At 46.3% G+C, this 20087-nt stretch overlaps 1 protein-coding gene across 7 annotated transcripts in view; it reads right to left on the bottom strand.

Annotated features, from left to right (window-relative positions):
• Positions 1–1659: 1659 nt before the first annotated feature.
• FAM222B (family with sequence similarity 222 member B) overlaps positions 1660–20087 on the bottom strand; it is a 53464-nt gene continuing 35036 nt past the window's right edge. For 5 of the 7 annotated variants that reach the window (XM_081028114.1, XM_081028115.1, XM_081028116.1 and 2 more), the window contains exons 2-3: positions 11443–11564; positions 1660–4862 (exon numbers count right to left, since the gene is read on the bottom strand). In XM_081028114.1, coding sequence (XP_080884240.1) covers positions 3274–4862; positions 11443–11524 — 1671 coding nt within the window. In that variant the 5' untranslated portion in view covers positions 11525–11564 and the 3' untranslated portion in view covers positions 1660–3273. The remainder of the gene's footprint in view (positions 4863–11442; positions 11565–20087) is intronic. The other 2 variants (XM_081028117.1, XM_081028118.1) reach the window with 1 other exon arrangement.

Raw genomic sequence — 20087 nt, 5'->3', positions numbered from 1 at the left:
GGGTGCTTTAAACTCTATCAGTATTTTGACAGCCACCACTGGCTCTTGCTACCACGGGTGATTCCACCCTCACTGAATCCCACGTGTGGAATCGCTCCTTCCCTCCATCGCATCTTAACTGAAACCCACACTCAGAAAGGGGAGGGGGGGACTATGACTGAACCTTGAACAACATGGGTTTAAACTGCATTGGGTCCATTTACATGCAGGTTTTTTCAATACTGTAAATGTATCTTACGATTTAAATATTTTTCCTTTTAAGACTACAGTATATAATACATACACAAAATGTTAATTGCTTATTTATCGGTAAGGTTTTCTAGTCAACAGGTTGTTTTCTGAATTATTTGTAACTGTGGTGTGTGTGTGGGGGGGGTCCCAAACCCCCAAGTTGTTCAAGGGTCAACTGTAAATAGCTCTTGGATTTTTTCCCCCCTGCAGACAAAGAAAAAGGTGAAGTTCTCCAATACTCAACCCATAAGATTCAAATCACCCAAGAGGCCCCTTTTCATGTTACAGACTATGGCACTTACTACCTCTGCCTGTCAGAAGTCCTCAGAAATTCCAAAGTGCTGAAAATGAAGGGGTGGGACGTTTAATCTTAAATTGGCTTAGTAGCAAACCAGATCCCCATTTTTCAATAACTGATAGTCCTTGGCAAATGGCAGTACACGTCAGGCCTCCAGTGAACCATCCTTACCCATCAAACCTCAAGGCCCTAGCGTCTTGCCTAAGGGGGAGGTCCTGCCAGCTGGGTACCTCCCAGGGGCTGACTGAAGTCTTATAACCCCCCCAGCACCTGGTCTGCGATAATGGGTTGGGAGGGCTTCTGAATGAGATGAATGCTCTAGGGGACCCCCTCCTACAAATGAGGAATTATTTTCCTTCTAGCAAATGAGACATCAGAAATCATTAAGAAAAATCACCTCAAACACTGACACCATTCAACGAATAGGACAAGATCGAAAGGTGAGTTTTTTCTGTTTACTGGTTTATAATAATCTTAAAAACCCCATCACACCCATAAACCACCACAGGTGAGATGAGGGAGATGGAGAATGAATGCTACAGTATGTGGAGCGCACAGGGAATCCCAGTATTCCCTAGGGACAGTGTGGGATGGAGGCAGGGAGTGTGGATAGGAGTCCCTGGTTTGGACCCTTATTGCTGGTTGGGGGGTTGGCTGGCAGAGGGGGAAGGGGCTCAGGGTGAACTAGGAAACATCTCACACCAAAGGCGAGGGCAGTTGGGGGTGGAGGTGGGGTCACAGTACATTTTCCATGCAGATTAGGGGTGGGAGTGAGCTTCAGAGACTTGCACCCCTACACAGGAAGAGATGGGTTTGAGGTTTGATTTAAAGCCCCCAAGTTGGTGTCTGGTCCAATTTCCTAAAATGGCAGCTCACCTTTTGGGGAGAGGCATTGGAAAAAATTACAGCAAAAATATCTGGTTTGGAGCTCAAGCAAGGGATAAGGGGGAGACAGTGGTGCTCTTTCAATTTAACTCAAGAGAAAGCACGAACTGGAAGGGGGCCCTGGGTGAGGGGATGGCCCACACCTTGGGAGAGAGCACTGTACCAGAAGCCACAGGTGCTCCTGAGGGCTCGGGCACAGGGAGGTACCAGTGTTCACAAACGGCAGGAAAAAAACCGGGAACAATAAATTAGGACTTCATGTTGCTATCATTTGGCATAACACAATCAGGCATTTTTTCTTTTTTTTTTCTTTTTAAATATAAGGCAACTTGCCAACACATAATTTAAAAACTGGTCTTCAGTCACATTGCTTCAGATCACTAGAGAATTTCTGGCTAAAGAACAGTGGATAGCATAGTAAACAAAACCCAAAATCTTAAATAAGAACATCAGCTCACATTCCCCAGAGACAAGAGGAAAAGTAAGGGCTTATTTGGTTTAAAAAAAAAAAAAGGCAGAGCTCAACTACGCATCTTTAACAGAAGGGTGCAAAAAATTACAACAAAGCATAATCTACATTTTAAAGTTACAAAAGAGTTTTAAATTTCTAGCCAACTAATTGTCACTTGGGAATGAGACGTGTTGAGCATGAAGAGGGTGTGCGAGAAGAATGGATGGGGGGGCAGGGGGCAGGAGGGGCTGTTTCCAATATATGCCCATCTCCGGCTATTAGAACCATGCTCACTTGGTAAAGGAAGAATTCAAAGAGCTTAAGGCTTTGTGTTTCTCTTTCTTCATCAAACTGAGGGGCTGCGAAAGGAGGTGACTAGCGGGTGAAAGTACCTGTGGGGCCATTCACAAGGCTACTCAAACCCACGACATTCATACAGAAACATGACATTTAAAATTACAGTGTAGAGCAATATGCTTAGCCAGTGTAGAGAACCAAATGTTTTTTTTTGTTATTTTTTTGTTATTTTTTTGTTTTTTTGGTGTTTTTAATTCCAAACTCCAATGTGATCATCGCTTACCTTCCAAATACCTCGAGTAAGATCAGTGTTTTGTTTTGCTTGAGGGTGGAGGAAGGGTGAGTTAGGAGAGAGCCATAGTGAGAAAGGGATCTTATCCTGGATATCACTACGTTTCTCTAGGGCTAAAAAGGGGAGTCAGGAACCAAGCAGACACCGCCCCCCCAAAGCTATAGCCATGTGCCTGCAGGTGCCCTTGAGGAGTGGGCAAGGGCAAGTGCAGCAGCCCTGTGATCAATCAGATGTAAAACACAGCCTTGAGGACTGGAGGAGGGCTGAGAAAAGATGAAGACCCGTCGGCTTTGATTTGAGGTCTTTGGGTGAATAAGGAATTAGCTTCCAGAGCCCTTGGGAAGTCTGGCTTCTTAGTCCCAGAAAGAGACAGACAGACAGGGAGAGGCCGAGCTTAGGGCTGGGCACATAAGGCTCTCTCACGTAGGACCCTTCCGTCAGCTCACACCTCAGTCCTAAGGGAAACAGGCAGAGCAGGAAGACAGGAAGCAGCTAGTGTGAAACGCACAGCAGTGTGCAGGACGGACAGATGGATGACAGAGGGACGGGACTGATAGGCAGGCAGCAGAGAGAAAAGGCCTAGGGTTGGGATTAGGTCCTAACATAAACCCAAAGGCTGCTGGAGCTGGTGGAGGGGAGACTGAGGGCAGAGGACCCCCCCACCCCCGTCCTCAATGAGATCCCACCTAATTCTCTTTCTTAGACGTCTAAGAATGATCACATTGGAGCAGCAAAACTTGGAAACTATCCAATTACTCGAAAGTCAGACTAAACCTAGGAGGGTGTGTGATGTGTAGCTTGTGGCGGGCGCCGAGCTACCTATCTATACCCAGGGTGCTGAATATGAAGACTTCGACTATCTGTGGGGTCGGGGGCTCGGCTGCCGGGGGCTCGGTGGGCCTTGCTCAGCACGGCCAGGCTCTGTTCGCGGAAGCAGGCCTGCTGGAAATCCCCACTCAGGTAATCCACCGTCTGCATCAAGCTGTTCTGGCTCGCCATCGGACCGCCCCCGGTCCCTGCTCGGTAGTGGGCCCCAGCAGCCGCTGCACAGTCGAGGGGTGCACCTGTGGGCTGCCCACCATGGAACGGCATAGTGAGGTCCTGAGACCCCGAGCTGTCGCTATTGGGAGTGGGCAGAATGTTGTTCCACAGGGGTTGGAAGTAGTGACCATTGGGGTAGGCCAGTGGGGCTGCCAGGCCGTTGACTGGTGGGGAGGGGGTTGGCTTCTCCAGGGGTGGCTTCAGATGGAATGACTGCGCCAGACAGAGTTCCTGTGGGTAGGCGGGCGCCTTGCTCACAAAGCCAGGCCCTGCCAGCTCGCGTCCGGCACCGTGCTTGCCTGTCAGGCCCGGGGCCGGCGTCCCACCAGCCTCACTGCACATCTGTTGGAGGTGGGCCAGCTGGTGCTGGTTCCAGGCCACTGGCTTGAGGTCGCTAGCGTAGCCAGTGGGGGCTCGAGAGATGCCCGTGGGCAGGTTGACAGGGCCTGTGGCCGCATGGGTGTGCTCCATGGGGTTGACCACACAGGAAGGCATTGGAGTGGGGACGCTGTGGGTCGACACCCGGGTGCTTGCATTGATGAGCAGACTGCGACTAATGGGGCTGGGGTTGGCGATCTGGCCCTCGCACACTGAGGTAGTGCTGATGCCGGCCCTCGTCTGGCAAAATTGGTTGATCTGGTGCACGATGCTGCTCAGGTCCGGGGGCTGGCTGTGCTGCAGGGTGGCCGCCATGGAAAGGGGGATCGTTGAGGTAGACACGGTCACATTCGGGGGAGCATCTGAGTCTGGCATCTTCCGGCCTCCATGCAGCAAGGGATTGGGGGGGTGCTGGAGACCTTGGTGAGACAGGGCCTGAGGGTGGACCAAGCCCTGGGTTTGGGCCATGGGTTGGGGGTGGCCCAGGCCCTGAGGCTGCTGGAGGCTCTGAGGGTGGGACAGCGCCTGGGGCGGCGGGATACCCTGAGGGTGCTGCAGCGTCTGGGGAGGGGCGTGGGCCAGGGTCTGTGCATGCTGCAGGGCCTGCTGTCGGGCCAGAGCCTGGGCCTGGGGGTGGGCTAAAGTGCTGGGTGCCACAGTAGCATAGGGTGCCACTGGGGGGTTCATGATGGCCTCAGGGAGCAACCGGGCTCGGGTGCCGTCAAAGTCCTTGAGGATGCTTTTGGCTGGCACTTTGACAATGGCAAGCAGGCCTGCCTTGGTGGCAGCCTGAGTCGGGTAGGGGCTGTAGCGCTGGGCTGATGTGTCGAGGCCGTTCACAGTACGACGAACGTGTTTCCGCTGGGGAACCTTCACACTGTTGGGGAAGATTTTTATAGTCAGTGGGTTGTTTGCGACCTTCTTAGCATACGCGTCCAATTCGGCTGGGGTAGGACAGTGAGCAGTTCTCATTTTCTGTGTAGTGTCCCCTAGAGAGAGAGAAGGGGAAGGAGAGCAGAGAAGGAGAGGGAGCTCATCAGTGCCAAGCCAACCAGCCCTTCTACGTGCCCTTCTGCGGCCTGAGGCAGAGGAGGTGGGAACAGCTCAGGTATCCTCCCTGGTCTTCACTTCACACCCAGCCTTGGCCCCCACGATAACAGAACTGCTGACACTTAGTACTTACAAGGGGCCAGGCCTTACGCTGAGTGACAGGCTCTCTCTGCTACTGCGAGGAAGTAAGTACTATCACGATTCCCATTTTACAAGTGCAGTCACCAAAGATCGGAAGAGGGACTTTTAAAAGTCCCGTATCTCATAGAGCCAGGACTTGGCCAATTCTCAGAGGTGACTTTCTACATGGAACTCTCTCCAAGTTCCTAGCAGCCCACGCTGGCCTGGGGGTTGAAGGTTCTAAGCAGAGCTGCTTGTCAGGGCTCTCTGGGGCCATGCGGTCCTTTCCCCAGGACACCCAGATAAAGAGGGCACCCAGAGTGACTACTCTTCAGCCTACAGCGGCCGGGGAAGCATCAGATTTCTCTTTGGCCTTGGCAGCTAGGGCACCGCGCCCACTGGGTGGGCGTCCTGGCATGGTCGACAGGATGCTGCTTTTCAGGGGTAGAGGAATAAGCTGCCAACATCCCTCCCCCACCCCCATGTCACAAGTTCACTTTTGTTTACCGCTTACTCTGGGCCTGGCTGGGTGAAGATCAAAAAGCTTTATTTATTTCCTTGTGGGGGTGACAATAATGACAAGGCAGCAGGGAGGGAATTTGAGAAGAAAGGATTCAGAGAATCTTTAAGTCCCAAGAGCCAAAAATAGTCTGTATTGGCCCTTGTCAGCTGTCACTTTCCAAAATGAAAGAGGAAAAACCTGCCTTCCTTTGGAGGCTGCGGAAACATCCACTCAATGTGCCTCATTACTGTTAACAGTCCCTTTGTTCCCATCTCCAGTGGCCTCCCATTAGGGGGCTCCAGCGGATGTCAAGCTTCCAGTCAAAGGGGAAAAGGTTCTGAGAACAAGAGCTCTTTAAGGACGCCAGGCTCCTGCAAGAGGTCTCTGCTCTGTTATTCTTCTCTCTCAGAGAGGATCTCCCGAGTATACACAGAAGGTGCTTAATAAAGGCTTGCTGAGTGAGTAAGTACACAGACTGCCCAAGGCAGAAGGAAAGGGGCTTGGCTGGGAGTCGAGGCTCAGCTAGCTGACTCCCTCCCTCCTTCCTCCCCTTGCAGAAGGCAGCCATACAGACCAAAAACGAAGCAGCGGACTAAATGCCTAGTTTGTGGCTTCAGCTGGCTTGGCGCAAGGAGACCCCATTCAGAGCCACGTCATTGGGCACCCACTAGAACAGAAGTCGGCTACTGATTGTGCTGGAAGGAAGCGGGCACAGCTGCCGTCCTTTGGTGACATTGCTGGTTAGCTGGCAACAACTAGTTAGAAACTGCTGCTCTTGCAAGCAGGAAAAGCAAGCTCTAGTTTAGGAGTGGCAGAGAGATTTGGGCCCATGCTCAAACAAGGTAGAACTTAGCAAAAAGGATACAGATAGTAAAAGTTTTGTGCTTTCAAATACTGGCACAATGCCTTGAACTTTGTAGGCATGCCGACATATTTAAGGGTCTGCTTTATTTACTGAGTACAGAAATAGGTGCTCAACCTATAAATGAAACGTCAGTAAGATGACTGGTTTGGAGAAGGTCTTAAAAGGATGAATATGATGGTGACAACTGAGGGTAGGAAGGAGAGGGAGGCAGAGGCCCAGAATGCTTCCCCACCCACTGGGTAGCACTAGCTGGTGAGGAGGGTCAAAGCTCTGAGAACAGAGTCTGAGTTCTGCTTTTTATAAACCACTGTCCCTTAATGGGCTCCAGTCTCCATAAAGTGGGGCCATTTTCTGACCGCTCTTACATTCTCCAGGGCAAGAAGATACAACAAAAATCTGGAATCACTGAAAGATAGTCCCTACACTCAACGTACCAGGATTCCATCAGACGCTGCCCTGGTCAGCCACTGTATTTAGATGTCTGGCTGGCTGGTCAGAATCGCGTGGCACTCCAAGCTTAGTACCTTACCCAGAGCAGACACATAGTAAATACTCGGTAACTGCCAAAGTATAGGTACTTCCTGACTGAACAGTGGGGCTGAGCAATGGGAGTCTGAAGCTGCTGGGTTTTAGTTTAGACAGGAAGTAAAGGTCTGCCCCTGGGGTTTCCTCCAGGCTGGTGGGCTTTTCCTTAAAGGCCAAGAGAAAGGGATCCAGTGGCTTGCTGAATAACAGAGTTCTTTGTTCCAAGCCAGTACCAACTCGCAGGCTGGTTTTTTTCTAGCAGAGGCAGAGGGAGCTTGGCCTCACTCAGGAGTATAAAATGGGACACTGATTAGTTCTCCATTGATGCTAACAGCGCTGATGAGGGCAGTCAAATAAAGGAATCCGAATCAAAGGAAATAAGGGTGGGGAGAGTGGACACAGTGTCTTTGTTAAGGAAGAATCTCCAGGATGAGATGAGTCAATTGGACTAGAGGCCACTTCTGGGAATCCAGCATTATCTACCTCACATACCACACGTAAGGCCAACCCTTAAAAAAAAGCCAAGTTTTTTTCAATACGTTCTTATCTCAGTCCCCACACAGGCACCCTGGAGCTTTTCTTTCTTCTGTAACCTCTTCCCCTAAGTGCACAGCTAACACAGGTACCACAGCTTTGTAAGCAACTTATTTAAATAACGGGTACCAGTAGTGTTTGTTATTAATCAAGACGTAAGACAGTGTAAAGAGGAAATCTGTGATTAGGAAAAAAGAAGAGATCCGAATTCCAGCACTGGCTCTATTATCTGACTACGCAGAGTCTTGGTCATTCCTCGTCTGAGTCGTTCCTCAACAAGGATGACATCTGCTGTCCTACTCACAGAATTACTAAGATCAAGAGATGCAGTGAACGGGAAACGCTCTGGACAGGAACGACGACTGTCAATATTTATTATTCACAGATAGGTGTGGCTGCGTCTGCCCACAGAGAGGACGAAGTAATCTGACCAAGGAAGCCCAACAGCCCGAGCCCCTGGACTCGAGTCAGAGAATTCCATGTAGCAGAAAGCACTGTTGTCAATCCCAGGGACTGGGGAGAAAAGCTCCCTGAACCCAGGCTTCCCCACAGAGACCGCCCTGTACAGCCTCCTGTTTGGAAGCCCAGAAGACGCGGCAGCACGTGCAGCAGGGGCAGAGGCACAGGCAGTGTGCTACCGCAGGCTTTGCAGTCTGACCAGTGTGAGCTCCAGGCCAGTTACGGAACTGGAATGGGACTTTGGGAAGTGGTAAACTCTCTGGACCTCATCCTTAAAAGAAAGATGAGAGGCCACCACACAGAATTATTGGGGAATAAATGAGAACATTTATAAAAATATTCAATACAGTGCCTGGCACATGGCAAACACTCAGCAGATGTTAGCTAATATTTCTGATTTCTATGAGTTTATCCAGTGATTGGGCCCTTCCAGTAGGGGGCAGACAGGCATACAAAGAAGCAGTAAAAGACTGTAATTTTGACATTTGTACTAGGCCCCAAGACTCTACAAAGAGGTCAGAGTTGGGTCTAAAAGATGATTTGAGAATCAAGGATATTTGGTCATTTCAGCCATTCACTCAGAAACATTTATTGAGCCACTACTATATACCTGACTATGAGCTAAGGAAATAGGAGTAGAAGCTTGGGGTTAACGAAGAAAAAATGTTCAAAAACACATTTTCTGGGGAACTGGGAGAAGATGGGTCAGAGGAAAACAAATTTTCAAGCACAGAGTTCCAAAATGGCTGAGGACTCTCAAAAGCAAGGACCATGTAATCTAGGAAAGCTCTAGGAGAGCATCCACTTAACCCTAACTGTGGTCCTCTACCAAGTACAAGACCTACCCCAAGCCAAGAAGTTCTTTAATCTAGCCTGCTCTATAGCAAATTATATATCTAGGACAGCAAATGCATTACATCCCTCTACACATATGGAAAAGGAAGGGAGAAGAGAAAATGTGGAGCTAGAAAGGATCAATCCTGTGATTCTATACATATGGCGGCTCGAGCCTGGGGAAAAGGGATTAGCATGGTGACCTACAGTGCTGGGCCAAGAAGCCACATGTCCCTGATCCATCGCGCGTGCCTTGAGCTGCTGAGTCTTACAATATAAAGCACAGCAAGCTATAAACTTCTATACGCCATCCCCACCCCACCAGATACCAAGCTCTGTGTTTCTAGCAAGCTGTAAGACCCTACTGAGGATGCGGGGGGGTAAGGAAAGGCTGAATTGCAAAGCTGGGAAACTGGTTTTAAGGTCTGTATAGCTGACAGATTTGGGCTCTGAGCAGTCTTTAGCTGCTGGTTCCCAACGGATACGGTTTATGCTCCGTCTCACCTTAACTGTAAATGTTTAACAGCTGTAAGTCACGTGATAGGATTTTTCGTATACATTTTGGGAGAGGAAAGAAGAAAGCAAACAAGTTTAAAAACACCAATAGGATTTCTCTTCTGCAAAGGTATGAATTTAGTAAAGGACAATAACAAGAGATGCAAATACAGTCCCCCAAATGGAAAGGTGAGCCTGCAACCAGGACCGAAGGATATCTCAATTCTCGAATATAGATTGGGGCAGTGGTGGGCAGAGGCTACTTAGGGGCTGCTTGGGGAGAAGTGGAGATCCAAAGTCAGCACCCAAGATAAAGCTGACAATTTGCCTTTCCTCCCAAATGGCTCGTCCATTGAGATCACATCTCTGGGTAAAGCTGTCAGAGTGAGTTAAGGAATCTAGAAGACACTGAATTTTTCTTTGTCATCTAACTGTATGCTTCCATACTCCCCCTCCAGCTGTGTCCCTGGAAGCCCCAAACCAGTCACAATGCAGTTAGCACTGCAGGTATGCGTGGCCAGGGAGCACATACAGCTTTATCACCTAGTTGTCATTCATGAAGAGAAAGGATAGGGGGAAAGCTACTACAGCAGAGCTGGCCTACGGTGCAAAAGGATGATTGTCAACTTCGGCTCTGTCATTACTGAAGTTGGAGTCATTGGCCAAATCCCAAAACTAACCAGGCTCTCAGTCTTACTCTCCTCTCAAAGAAAAAAAAAGGAAAGAAGGAAAGGAAAGGAAAAAGGAAGGAGGGAGAGAGGGAGGGAGGGAGGAAGGGAAAAGGAGGGAGGGAGGGAGGGAGGGAGGAGAGAAGAGAGAGGGAGGGAGGGAGGGAGGGAGGGAGGGAGGGAGGGAGGGAGGGAGGGAGGGAGGGAGGGAGAGAGAGAGAGAGAGAGAGAGAGAGAGAGAGAGAGAGAGAGAGAGAGAGAGAGAGAGAGAGAGAGAGAGAAAGAAAGAAAGAAAGAAAGAAAGAAAGAAAGAAAGAAAGAAAGAAAGAAAGAAAGAAAGAAAGAAAGAAAGAAAGAAAGAAAGAAAGAAAGAAAGAGAAACCAAGAGGCTGGATCATTTTTAATTTCTGAAGATAATCTCACAGAACAGGGGCTGGCAAACTACAGCCTGCGGGACAAAATCTAGCTGCTGTGTTTTTACAAAGTTTTATAGAACACAGTCACACACATCTGTTTACATACTGTCGGCGCTGCGTTTGCCCTGTAACAGCAGAGCTGAGTAGAAGCAACAGAGAGCATATGGCCCGCAAAGCCAAAAACATTTGCTATGTATCTGGCCCTTTCTAGAAAAAGCTTGCCAAATCTTGTCATAAAGGACTCGGGTAAGGGACTGAGGCACCTTTTCTGTTAAAGGGTAAGCCTAGACATCTCACTGATTTCCCCTTTTTGCTCTGAATGGAAGGTCTATTCCAAATTTATGGTCATTATGACACTTGAAGATACTATACACGGTAATGAACCAGAACCAGAGTCTTTCCCTTGCACATCATGCAGTGCAAGGACAGAGGCAGCAATCTGGGAAAGTATGAAGTATTAAAGCCCCAGTTCCAGCCAGGCTAAGGCAGGAATCTGAAAAGCTCTGAAAAACAGTTCTGAAAAGCTCAATCTTGTGGGAAGTATATGAGCAGGAACACGCCCTGAGATACTGAGAAAGCTAGCTCCCCATCCCTCGGAACTGAAGGCGAAAGCTCTGCTTGCTGTGAACTGAGCTCACTGGCTCCAAAGGCAGACAGCAAAGCCAAAGGGAACTGTCTGTTTCCATGGTGGAGTGTGCAGAGATCAAAACAACAGAACAGTGTAAACAGTTGGTTTCAGAGATACAGTAAGTAACCTGGACTGTGCGTTTTCATTCAATTCCTCATGAGGGTTCAAACTGAGACACTTTTTTGAAGTGAAACTCCTTATAGCTTTGTTGCTCAACAGATAACTATCAGCAACAATTAAAATGAAGATGCTCTACACTGGAAAGTTCTAGTATTTTAGAGCATCTCTCTGATCACAGAAGTGTCTCTTATTGCTGACAAGGTTTTGCAACTTGCTTTCTTTTGTCTGTACTGACGAATATCTTGGAGGTACCCAAGTTCATGGTCAATGTACCCCAGATGTGCCTCTGAAGTAGCCTAAGTGTAGGGACAAAGTAAAGTATCACATCCTTCCCTGGGATCCAGATTACTTACATTTCTGAAGTCCAGTGTTCATCTGCGTGTGAGAAAGAAGCTGAAAGGACAGGTCACCTGGCCCTGGGAGACAGGCTAGCATGGCAGACCGGCATCAACACCACATGGGGCAGTCACTCACACTGTAATGAACAAAAAAACAAGGTCATGGAACACAAGGCAACTCACTTAAGGAAGATACCAGGGACATCTGATATAAGCAGCACAGGCCCAAGTTTAGATAGATAAGCAATTTAATTAGCAGCATGTTGGTTGGAAATATATCTATGTCTTTATCTGTAGAAACAATTTGCTCCCAACTATTACTATGGGTAAAACGATATTTCAGTCAGCACAGATGAGTGGGTAGGAAAAATAAAAACCAGAAAATACCATCCACATAATTACATGGAAAATACAGGTGCACCTGTAAGGTCTTTTATGCTCACAAGCTCTAGATGCACTCAGCTGGCACTGGCATTTCCTGCAGACCGCCTCTCCCTATCATGGGCTTTTGGATAGGCCCATGTGGCTGCCAGATAAATGGCACGCTGGCTCTCATCTGTGCCCCAGCTACGGTAGGAGCAGAAAGGCACATTCTAACTGAGGGGAAATAATGATTTCTCCCTGAAAATAGAACAGCTTTCCTGAAGACAACAGGCCCTCATAGGGCCTGGGGCTGGGGCAGTCAGGCCATTTCCAAAGGCAATACAGTACACGAGTTGCAAAGGCACCCAAAGTTTGACTTGTGACCCCAGTAACCTGACCTCACTTTTAAAAGGAAGAAGGAGCACAGCATCACAGGAGATACAATTAACTACTGTTAAAGCAAATGCTGTTTGTAAGTTTCTGGGGATTCACCTTTCCTATTGCCTATCACACAATTAGAATTCCGGAACCACCCTGCCCCATCCCCCCAAATTGTACTGCTCCCAAAGGAAATCAAGGAAGTAGTAGGCAACCAGCAGCTTTCTTTGGGCAGGCGATCCTGACATTATGTCAAGATAGCATGGTTTCATCAGTGTTATCTACCAACAAGACACACACAGCCCTAGCAAGCTGTGTATGGTGGCCTTTGTAGTGAAGGAAACCTTGCCAACAATGTCAAGCTCCCTGCAGACCAAGGACCAGCCTTTCTCAAACAAGTCTAATGAACTCAGTTAAAACATGAAATGCTTTTCCCCTACTGCAAAACCCTGAAATGAAGGTGGCATATTAAGGCTTTAGATCACCACTGAAGAGTGTGGGGGGAAAGCTCGAATGTTAAACAAAGACCACAAAACCTTTCTTTCTCTTGGAGGGCCCTCTCAGGTATGTGAAACTACCTTGTCATGATGGGTATCAGAGAGCTCCAGCTTGCAAGGCCAGGTAGCTGAAAAGATACTTTGTAAACGAGGCTGCTCAAACTGTGTCTAAGATAGCAACTGCAGAAAGATTGAATGCCTCAATGAGAATAGAGCCGCCCAAGAGTTCTTGGCACAGATTCAGTCTTTTTAGGTCTCTGGTGGGTGGGATAACAGAATGAACACTGTGTGCCAACTGCAGTGCCTCAAGAAATAAAAGGAGTTCTGCTGGGGTCAGCTGACTGAGGTACCACTTCGAGTCTTGTCCCTTGTGAATGCTGGTATCTACTTAATAACCTCTCCCCTTTGGTCCTTGGAGCTGAGCGCAAACTCCAAGGAAAAGAACGGAATTAACAAACACTGGAGACTAATATTGTGAAATCGGTTATATAAGGGGCTTTAGTGACATTTTCTTTTTAAAGTTTATTGGGGTGACAATTGTTAGTAAAGTTACATAGATTTCAGGTGTACAATTCTGTAATACATCATCTGTATCTCACACTGTGTGTTCACCCCCCAGAGTCAGTTCTCCTTCCATCACCACATATTTGATAGTGATGTTTTCTTAATTAGGTCTCCCAATCACGGAGATGGGTAATAATTTCATTTGTCATCTCATCATCTCTAGCCTGGATTACAACAATAGCCTTCTAAATGATCTCTCTCTTCCATCCTTGCCCCTATCACTCTATCTATTCTACACACAGCAGCCAGAGTAATTTAGTTTTTTAATTGGAAATCGTATCAGCTCAAAAATCTCCAGTGACTTCCTACAGAATACAAAATCCTACCATGGCGCCCCAGGCCTTCTGTATTCTCGTCCTACTCCGCCTCCGACCTCCGCTCCTAACCTCCTGCCCCTCTTGCTGACTCTACTCAGCCACAGTGGTCTCCCTGCAGCCCCCCCAGGAGCTAAGCACACCCCTAACGCCAGGCCTGTACTTCATCTGGGTAACAGATACTGTGGTGATGGAAGAACGAAGAATCCGTTCACCCAGCTGTCTTGAAGGTACACCCTCTCCTGGCCCCTTTTGGAAGGACCTAATCTATGAATGACCACTGGATCTCTGATGTCCCTGTTAAATCTTGACTCTTGCAACCAAAAAGAAATGTGGGTGTGGATCCTAAGAGCTGACTGCAAAACACTGCCCCTCCCGCCACAATTCTGGATTTCAACAGCAGATCAGGAAAGAATTAAACCAGCTAAACTGTGGCAAAGAGGTATTAAAGAACTTACTGACAATGAACAAAGGTGCAAAAATAAAAAGGTGAATATTGTAAAGACTCTAGACAGTCAACTTTTAGTTTGGGCAGGGGGCAGTGAATGAGTAAGAAAGAAACCAGAGCTTGGCGCCCTCCATGATTATATCCTCAACAAGAGCCATAGCAAGTCTAGAATATTCTTGGGCTCTCCCTGGCATCGTCTGGGCTGCTGAAAGTACAGCCCCTCATTTGTGAGTCCAAGAGTTCAGGGATCTATCTGCCATCCTTTCCAAAAGACTGCTCCCTGTACTAAGGAAGTCTTCAGGCGACTTGCCCAGTTTCACTGAAGTCAAGAATCAGATTCTGCTGGAGCAGGGAAGACAGGGAATGTGGCAAGGTCACGAGGGTTGTGACGAAACAGGAAGGAAGCAACTTCCTTCCACAACCCATTCTAGAAAGCAGGGATGCAAAGCATAAAAGCACTCATCTGAAGGCTTGGCAGCTGAGCACAGGCCTTTTAATTCCAAACACCCACGCGTTTTGATTACCATCTGGCTTTTCTTAAATGTAAATTCCAATATAATTTTACAGCTGGTATTTCCAGAAGCACAATTAGACCCGGAAAGCAACACTAGCACAACCTTCTGAAACGGCTTCAAAATTCAAGTCCTGGCTTCTGAACAGAATCCAGTAGTAATCCGTAGCTCAGGCCAAGTGAGCTGCAGCCATGACAGAGAAAGCAACAAAGATCTCCTTGGCAGAGCCCTCTGTCAGCGCTCAGCCAGCTTTGCTAGCGCCAGCTGCTCCCGAAGCAGGGGGACGACTGTATCACACAGAGCAGAGAACTAAGGTGTTCAAACTCTCCTGGGACGTTCACACAAGTGCCAGCATTTCCCAGACTACCTCTAATGAAGGGACAAAACTTGTCTCCACTGGGGACACTCAAAGGTACTTTCATCCTCAGAAGACTGATAGAGGTTTTATTCGTTGTGATGTTACACTCTGTTTTGCGGGTGGCATGTGATAAAGAACCATCTCTGCCTTTGGGTGGGCCTGTGCGGGTAGGAAAACCTCATTTACATATGTGCCGATTGTCCCTGCTTATGCTTAAGACCACTGAAGGGGAAGAACTACCGATGATGCAAACCATCTCCACAAAGCTGACTACCCGAGTCTCAAAGGGTTTGGAGACACCGATTACTTCTAACTTCCCTTTAGGACCCATCACAGCAGATCCTCTTCCTATCATCTTGTTTCCCATCCCCACCACAGTCCCTACTGGCATTTTCTCTGCTGGCGCTTTAACAAGGACGCTCTTTCCTGGATCCCCTTATTACTTAACTCATCTCTTGAATTTGTTCTTCAGGTACCAGGAAAGTATTCTCCTTGGACATTCTAACCTTTAAACCTGAGTGTGAGTTTCCTAAGACCAGTCTTACTGGGTCAGGAATAACATTATTCACATAATAGATGTTTAATCAATATTACTGGCTCACATTCCTGAAGACTAGCACACACTTTAATCCCAGGCTCTAGAATTTATCTGAATTTATGTTCTTGAAACAAAATGGGTAATAATACTAGTGCCAACAAGTGTGTGCGCATGTGCACACGCACACACATGCTCAGGTACCTTCACTCTGAGAAAGAGGTCAGAGGAGATCCAAAAAAAGAAAAAAAGCCCAGGTACTACTTTTGCACTGTATATGAAAGTATCATTTGGCTTCTGGACTTTTAATCCCCTTGAAGTAGAAATCAGTGTTCCTGAAAATCCGAAAATGCAACCTGTGTTCGTTGCAGGCAGCCAAATCAGAACATGCAATTTTTCATTATGGTTCAAATGCTTGAGTCCAAAGCCTGTCGGGGTTAAATCACTGTAGCTTAAGCTGAACCAAGGTAGACTGACCTCTACATTTAACCATATTCAAAATCGCAAGTACAGCTGTCAGACTGGGTAGAATTTTACTCATAAGTAATTGTGCCCTGTAAGACAATGAGAACAAGAAGCCAGAAGAAACCCTTTCCTTGAGATAAGACACAAATGTTGGATTTTTACCTTTTACAATTTCCTGTAGAAACTTGTACTAAATCAGAAAGTTTCAAATTATTATTCACATGAAATATAATTCAACAAATATGCTATAATTATGTGGCAATTTTTAACTTTCAAAGTCTTGAGTCCCACACCAGTCCATGAAAAGCTACCACATTTGACAGAAAAGCACTGATTTCACACCCAGATGGGGAAATTGAGGCAAGAGAGCCAACCTACTCCTTAGAAAAGACATCAACGCTGGGTGTCTAGAAAGTCCTTTAACAAGCCGGATCACAGACAGGTATTCATTCTGATAAAAATGGAAAAGGCAGTTCCTCAGTGCAGCTTCTGTAATCTTACAGATCACAGCCACAACATGGAAAAAGAATCTGAGGAATTCAGCAGGCTGTTAAATAATTGGCAAGCATGTGTTTAGAGAACAGCTAAACAAGTTGCTTATTCATGCGCTTTCTCCTCCCCTCAACTACATGAGGTCCCACAGAGGCCAGATTTTTTATTGACTCCCTCGTTTCAGAATCACCAGAATAGGCCCTCTAACCCAGTCTGCAGTCTGAAGGGTGAGAGAAATTTGAGACGCTTAAGGCCACGTAGAAAGCTCCCACCATCTGGGTACCTCAACGACAAGGTGTTATTCTGAAACAAGCCTAGATGAGAGGCTGGGGTCTGTTTGTGCCTGTACTTCCTGACCCCGAAGCAGGTGTCTGCTTGTGGGTCTAACATGCCTCATCCAAGTTCACTCACTGCTGCATTTAGAAACTTCAAGAGATATTTATAAACCTTTATTTTTGCTATGAGAGGAGTAACACTGATTTACACTGCATAAGAAGGTGGTTTATCAAAACTGCAGAGAATGGCTTAAAATGATTTTCTGAACAGGTGTTGAAGAGTTATGAATGGAAGCAATGTGAGACGAGCCACACCCAAATGCACGTGAGGGGAGAGAAGACATGACTCCCACTAAAACCATGTGGAGAAATATAGGCAACTACTAAATATATGAAGAAATGGTGCAACTATCTGATAATTAAAGAAATGTAAATTAAGTGGAATGATGTTTTATAGTTTGCTTAAAAATTGATAAATATGGGGCCAGCCCAGTGGCTCAGGCGGTTAGAGCTCCATGTTCCTAACTCCGAAGGTTGCCAGTTCGATTCCCACATGGACCAGTGGGCTCTCAACCACGAGGTTGCCAGTTCAATTCCTTGAGTCCCGCAAGGGATGGTGGGCGATGCCCCCTGCAACTAAGATTGAACACGGCACCTTGAGCTGAACTGCCGCCCGGATGGCTCAGTTGGTTGGAGCACGTCCTCTCAACCACAAGGTTGCCGGTTCGACTCCGGCAAGAGATGTGAGCTGCGCCCCCTGCAACTAGTAACAGCAACTGGACCTGGAGCTGCGCTGTGCCCTCCACAACTAAGACTGAAAGAACAACTTGAAGCTGAACGGCACCCTCCACAACTAAGATTGAAAGGACAACAACTTGACTTGGAAAAAAGTCCTGGAAGTACACACCGTCCCCCAATAAAGTCCTGTTCCCCTTCCCCAATAAAAAAAATCTTTTAAAAAAATTGACAAACATGTTTGGGAAAATATCTAACACACACTGAGTTAAAGATATAGTGAAGAGTCATTAAAATCAGATGTTCAATTGATACATTCTTTCTGGAAATAAGTATGACAGTTTTTAAAATATTCATACTCTGATACAGTAATTATACTTCTAAAATCTAACGTAAGGAATAACAGATGTGAACAAAGATTCACATATGACTCTCCTCACTACAGTGTTGTTCATAATTGTGTAAAAACTGAAAACAATCTAAATGTCCAAAAGCAAGGACATGGTTATATAATTATCTAATAAAATTAGCATGGGCTCCCCCAATGTAAAAAAAAAATATTGTTTTTTCAGTGTGTACTTCCAGGACGTTTTTCCAAGTCAAGTTGCTGTCCTTTCAGTCTTAGTTGTGGAGAGCGCAGCTCAGCTCCAGGTCCAGTTGCCATTGCTAGTTGCAGGGGGGCGCAGCCCACCATCCCTTGTGGGAGTCGAAACCAGCAACCCTGTGATTGAGAGGACTCGCTCCAACCAACTGAGCCATCGGGGACTTCAGTGGCAGCTCAGCTCAAGGTGCCATGTCCAATCTTAGTTGCAGGGGGCGCTGCCCACCATCCCTTGCGGGACTCTAGAAGTTGAACCGGCAACCTTGTGGTTGAGAGCCCACTGGCCCATGTGGGAATCGAACCGACAGCCTTCGGAGTTAGGAGCACGGAGTTCCAACTGCCTGAGCCACCGGGCCGGCCCAGAAATACTGTTAAAGAACACCTAAAGACAAAAATGTTTATGATATAAATGCTGAATATATACAATATGTAAGTAAATATTATATAATAATTTTGTAAAATGTATTATATATACATAAAAACTATGTCATTTGTATTTTATCATCAAATGAATTACAGCATTTTGCGGGCATAAATTCTCATTCCTGGACTATAGTAGTCCCCCCCTTACCTGTGGGGGAATACAGTCGAAGGCCCCCAGTGGGTGTCTGAAACCACGGATAGTACTGAACCCTATTTATACTATGTTTTTTCCTATTCCTAGTCGTACATACCTATGATAAAGTTTAATTGGTAAATTAGGCACAATAAGAAGTTAACAACTAACAATAGAACAATTACAACAATATATTGTAATAAAAGTTATGTGAATGTGGTCTCTCTTTCTCAAAATACCTTAAAATGGAGACAGCTTCCACGTAAGTGGCCAATGGGCGGGTAGTGTATACAGAGTCGATATGGGGGACAAAGGGATGATTCCTGTCCTGGGTGGGACGAAACGGGACAGCTCAAGATTTCATTACGCCACTCAGAATGGTGTGCAATTGAAAACTTAGGAATTATTTCTGGAATTTCCCATTTAATATTTAGGGACCCCGGGTAACTGAAACGTGAAAAGCAAAACCTCGGATAAGGGGAGGGGGGCTGACCACTGTATCTAGTTTAGGATAACATCCTATTAGTTTTCATTTCTTGAACATACTAAAACCAACAGAGTCAAGAAAGTAACCTAGGAAAAAAAGGGGGTGGCAAGGGCAAATCATTTTCTCATAAGAGGTTTTCAAAAGGGGAAAATTCACATACATACATACATACATACAAACATACCTCTTTTTACTGCCCTTCACTTTATTGCATTTTTTACAAATTTAAGGTTTGTGGCAATCCTGCATTGAGTAAGTATATCAGCGCCATTTTTTCAGCAGGCTCAGATGATGGTTAGCATTTTTTGGCAATAAGTATTTTTAAATTAAGGTATGTACATTGGTTTTTTTAAGCCATAATGCTACTGAACACTTAGCCGTCTACAGCGTAGTGTAAATATAACTGTCATACGCACTGGGAAACCAAACAATTCATGCAATTCACTTCATTGTGATGCTAGCTTTACTTCTGTGTTCTGGAACCGAACCCACAGTATCTCTGAGATTTGCCTGTAAAGATAAATGTCAACTGCAGCTCGAATGACCTTAAGAAACCTGGGTTAACAACAGGCACTGTGTCACAGTGGTTAAGACAAGACTTCAGCTTTGAATCACTAGCTGTGTGACCTTGGGAAAGTCACTTAACTTCATTTGTAAAATGTACCGACTTCCTGGAATTGTTGTGAGGATTAAATGGGTTTAATATTAATACATTCAAGTGCTTAGGATACTAGCGCCTGATGTGTAGTGAACATTTTTTTAAATGTTTAAATCACTTTCTCAATCTATCACAATCCAGGTCACGTTTTATTTTGCCAACAGAACCAAACCACCGCCGTGCACTTTATAGTTCTTTATAATTTGAAACATGTCTACAGACATTATTTGATTTGATTTAAGACTGTCTTTAATTTAGATGGAACAAGTATTCCCTTTTTATAGATTAGGAGGAAACCCAGGCTCGGAAAGATTAAGCAGCTTGTCCAACAATCTACAGATGGAAAAGTGGATCTCATATTCTCTGTCTTAACTCCTAGACTTGTGGGTCATTCCATTAAGTAAGTATTTTGAAATCATCAG

Source organism: Rhinolophus hipposideros (genome assembly GCF_964194185.1).
Source record: "Rhinolophus hipposideros genome assembly, chromosome: 20".
NCBI lineage: Eukaryota > Metazoa > Chordata > Mammalia > Chiroptera > Rhinolophidae > Rhinolophus > Rhinolophus hipposideros.
This window is presented reverse-complemented; position numbering and strand designations above follow the sequence as displayed.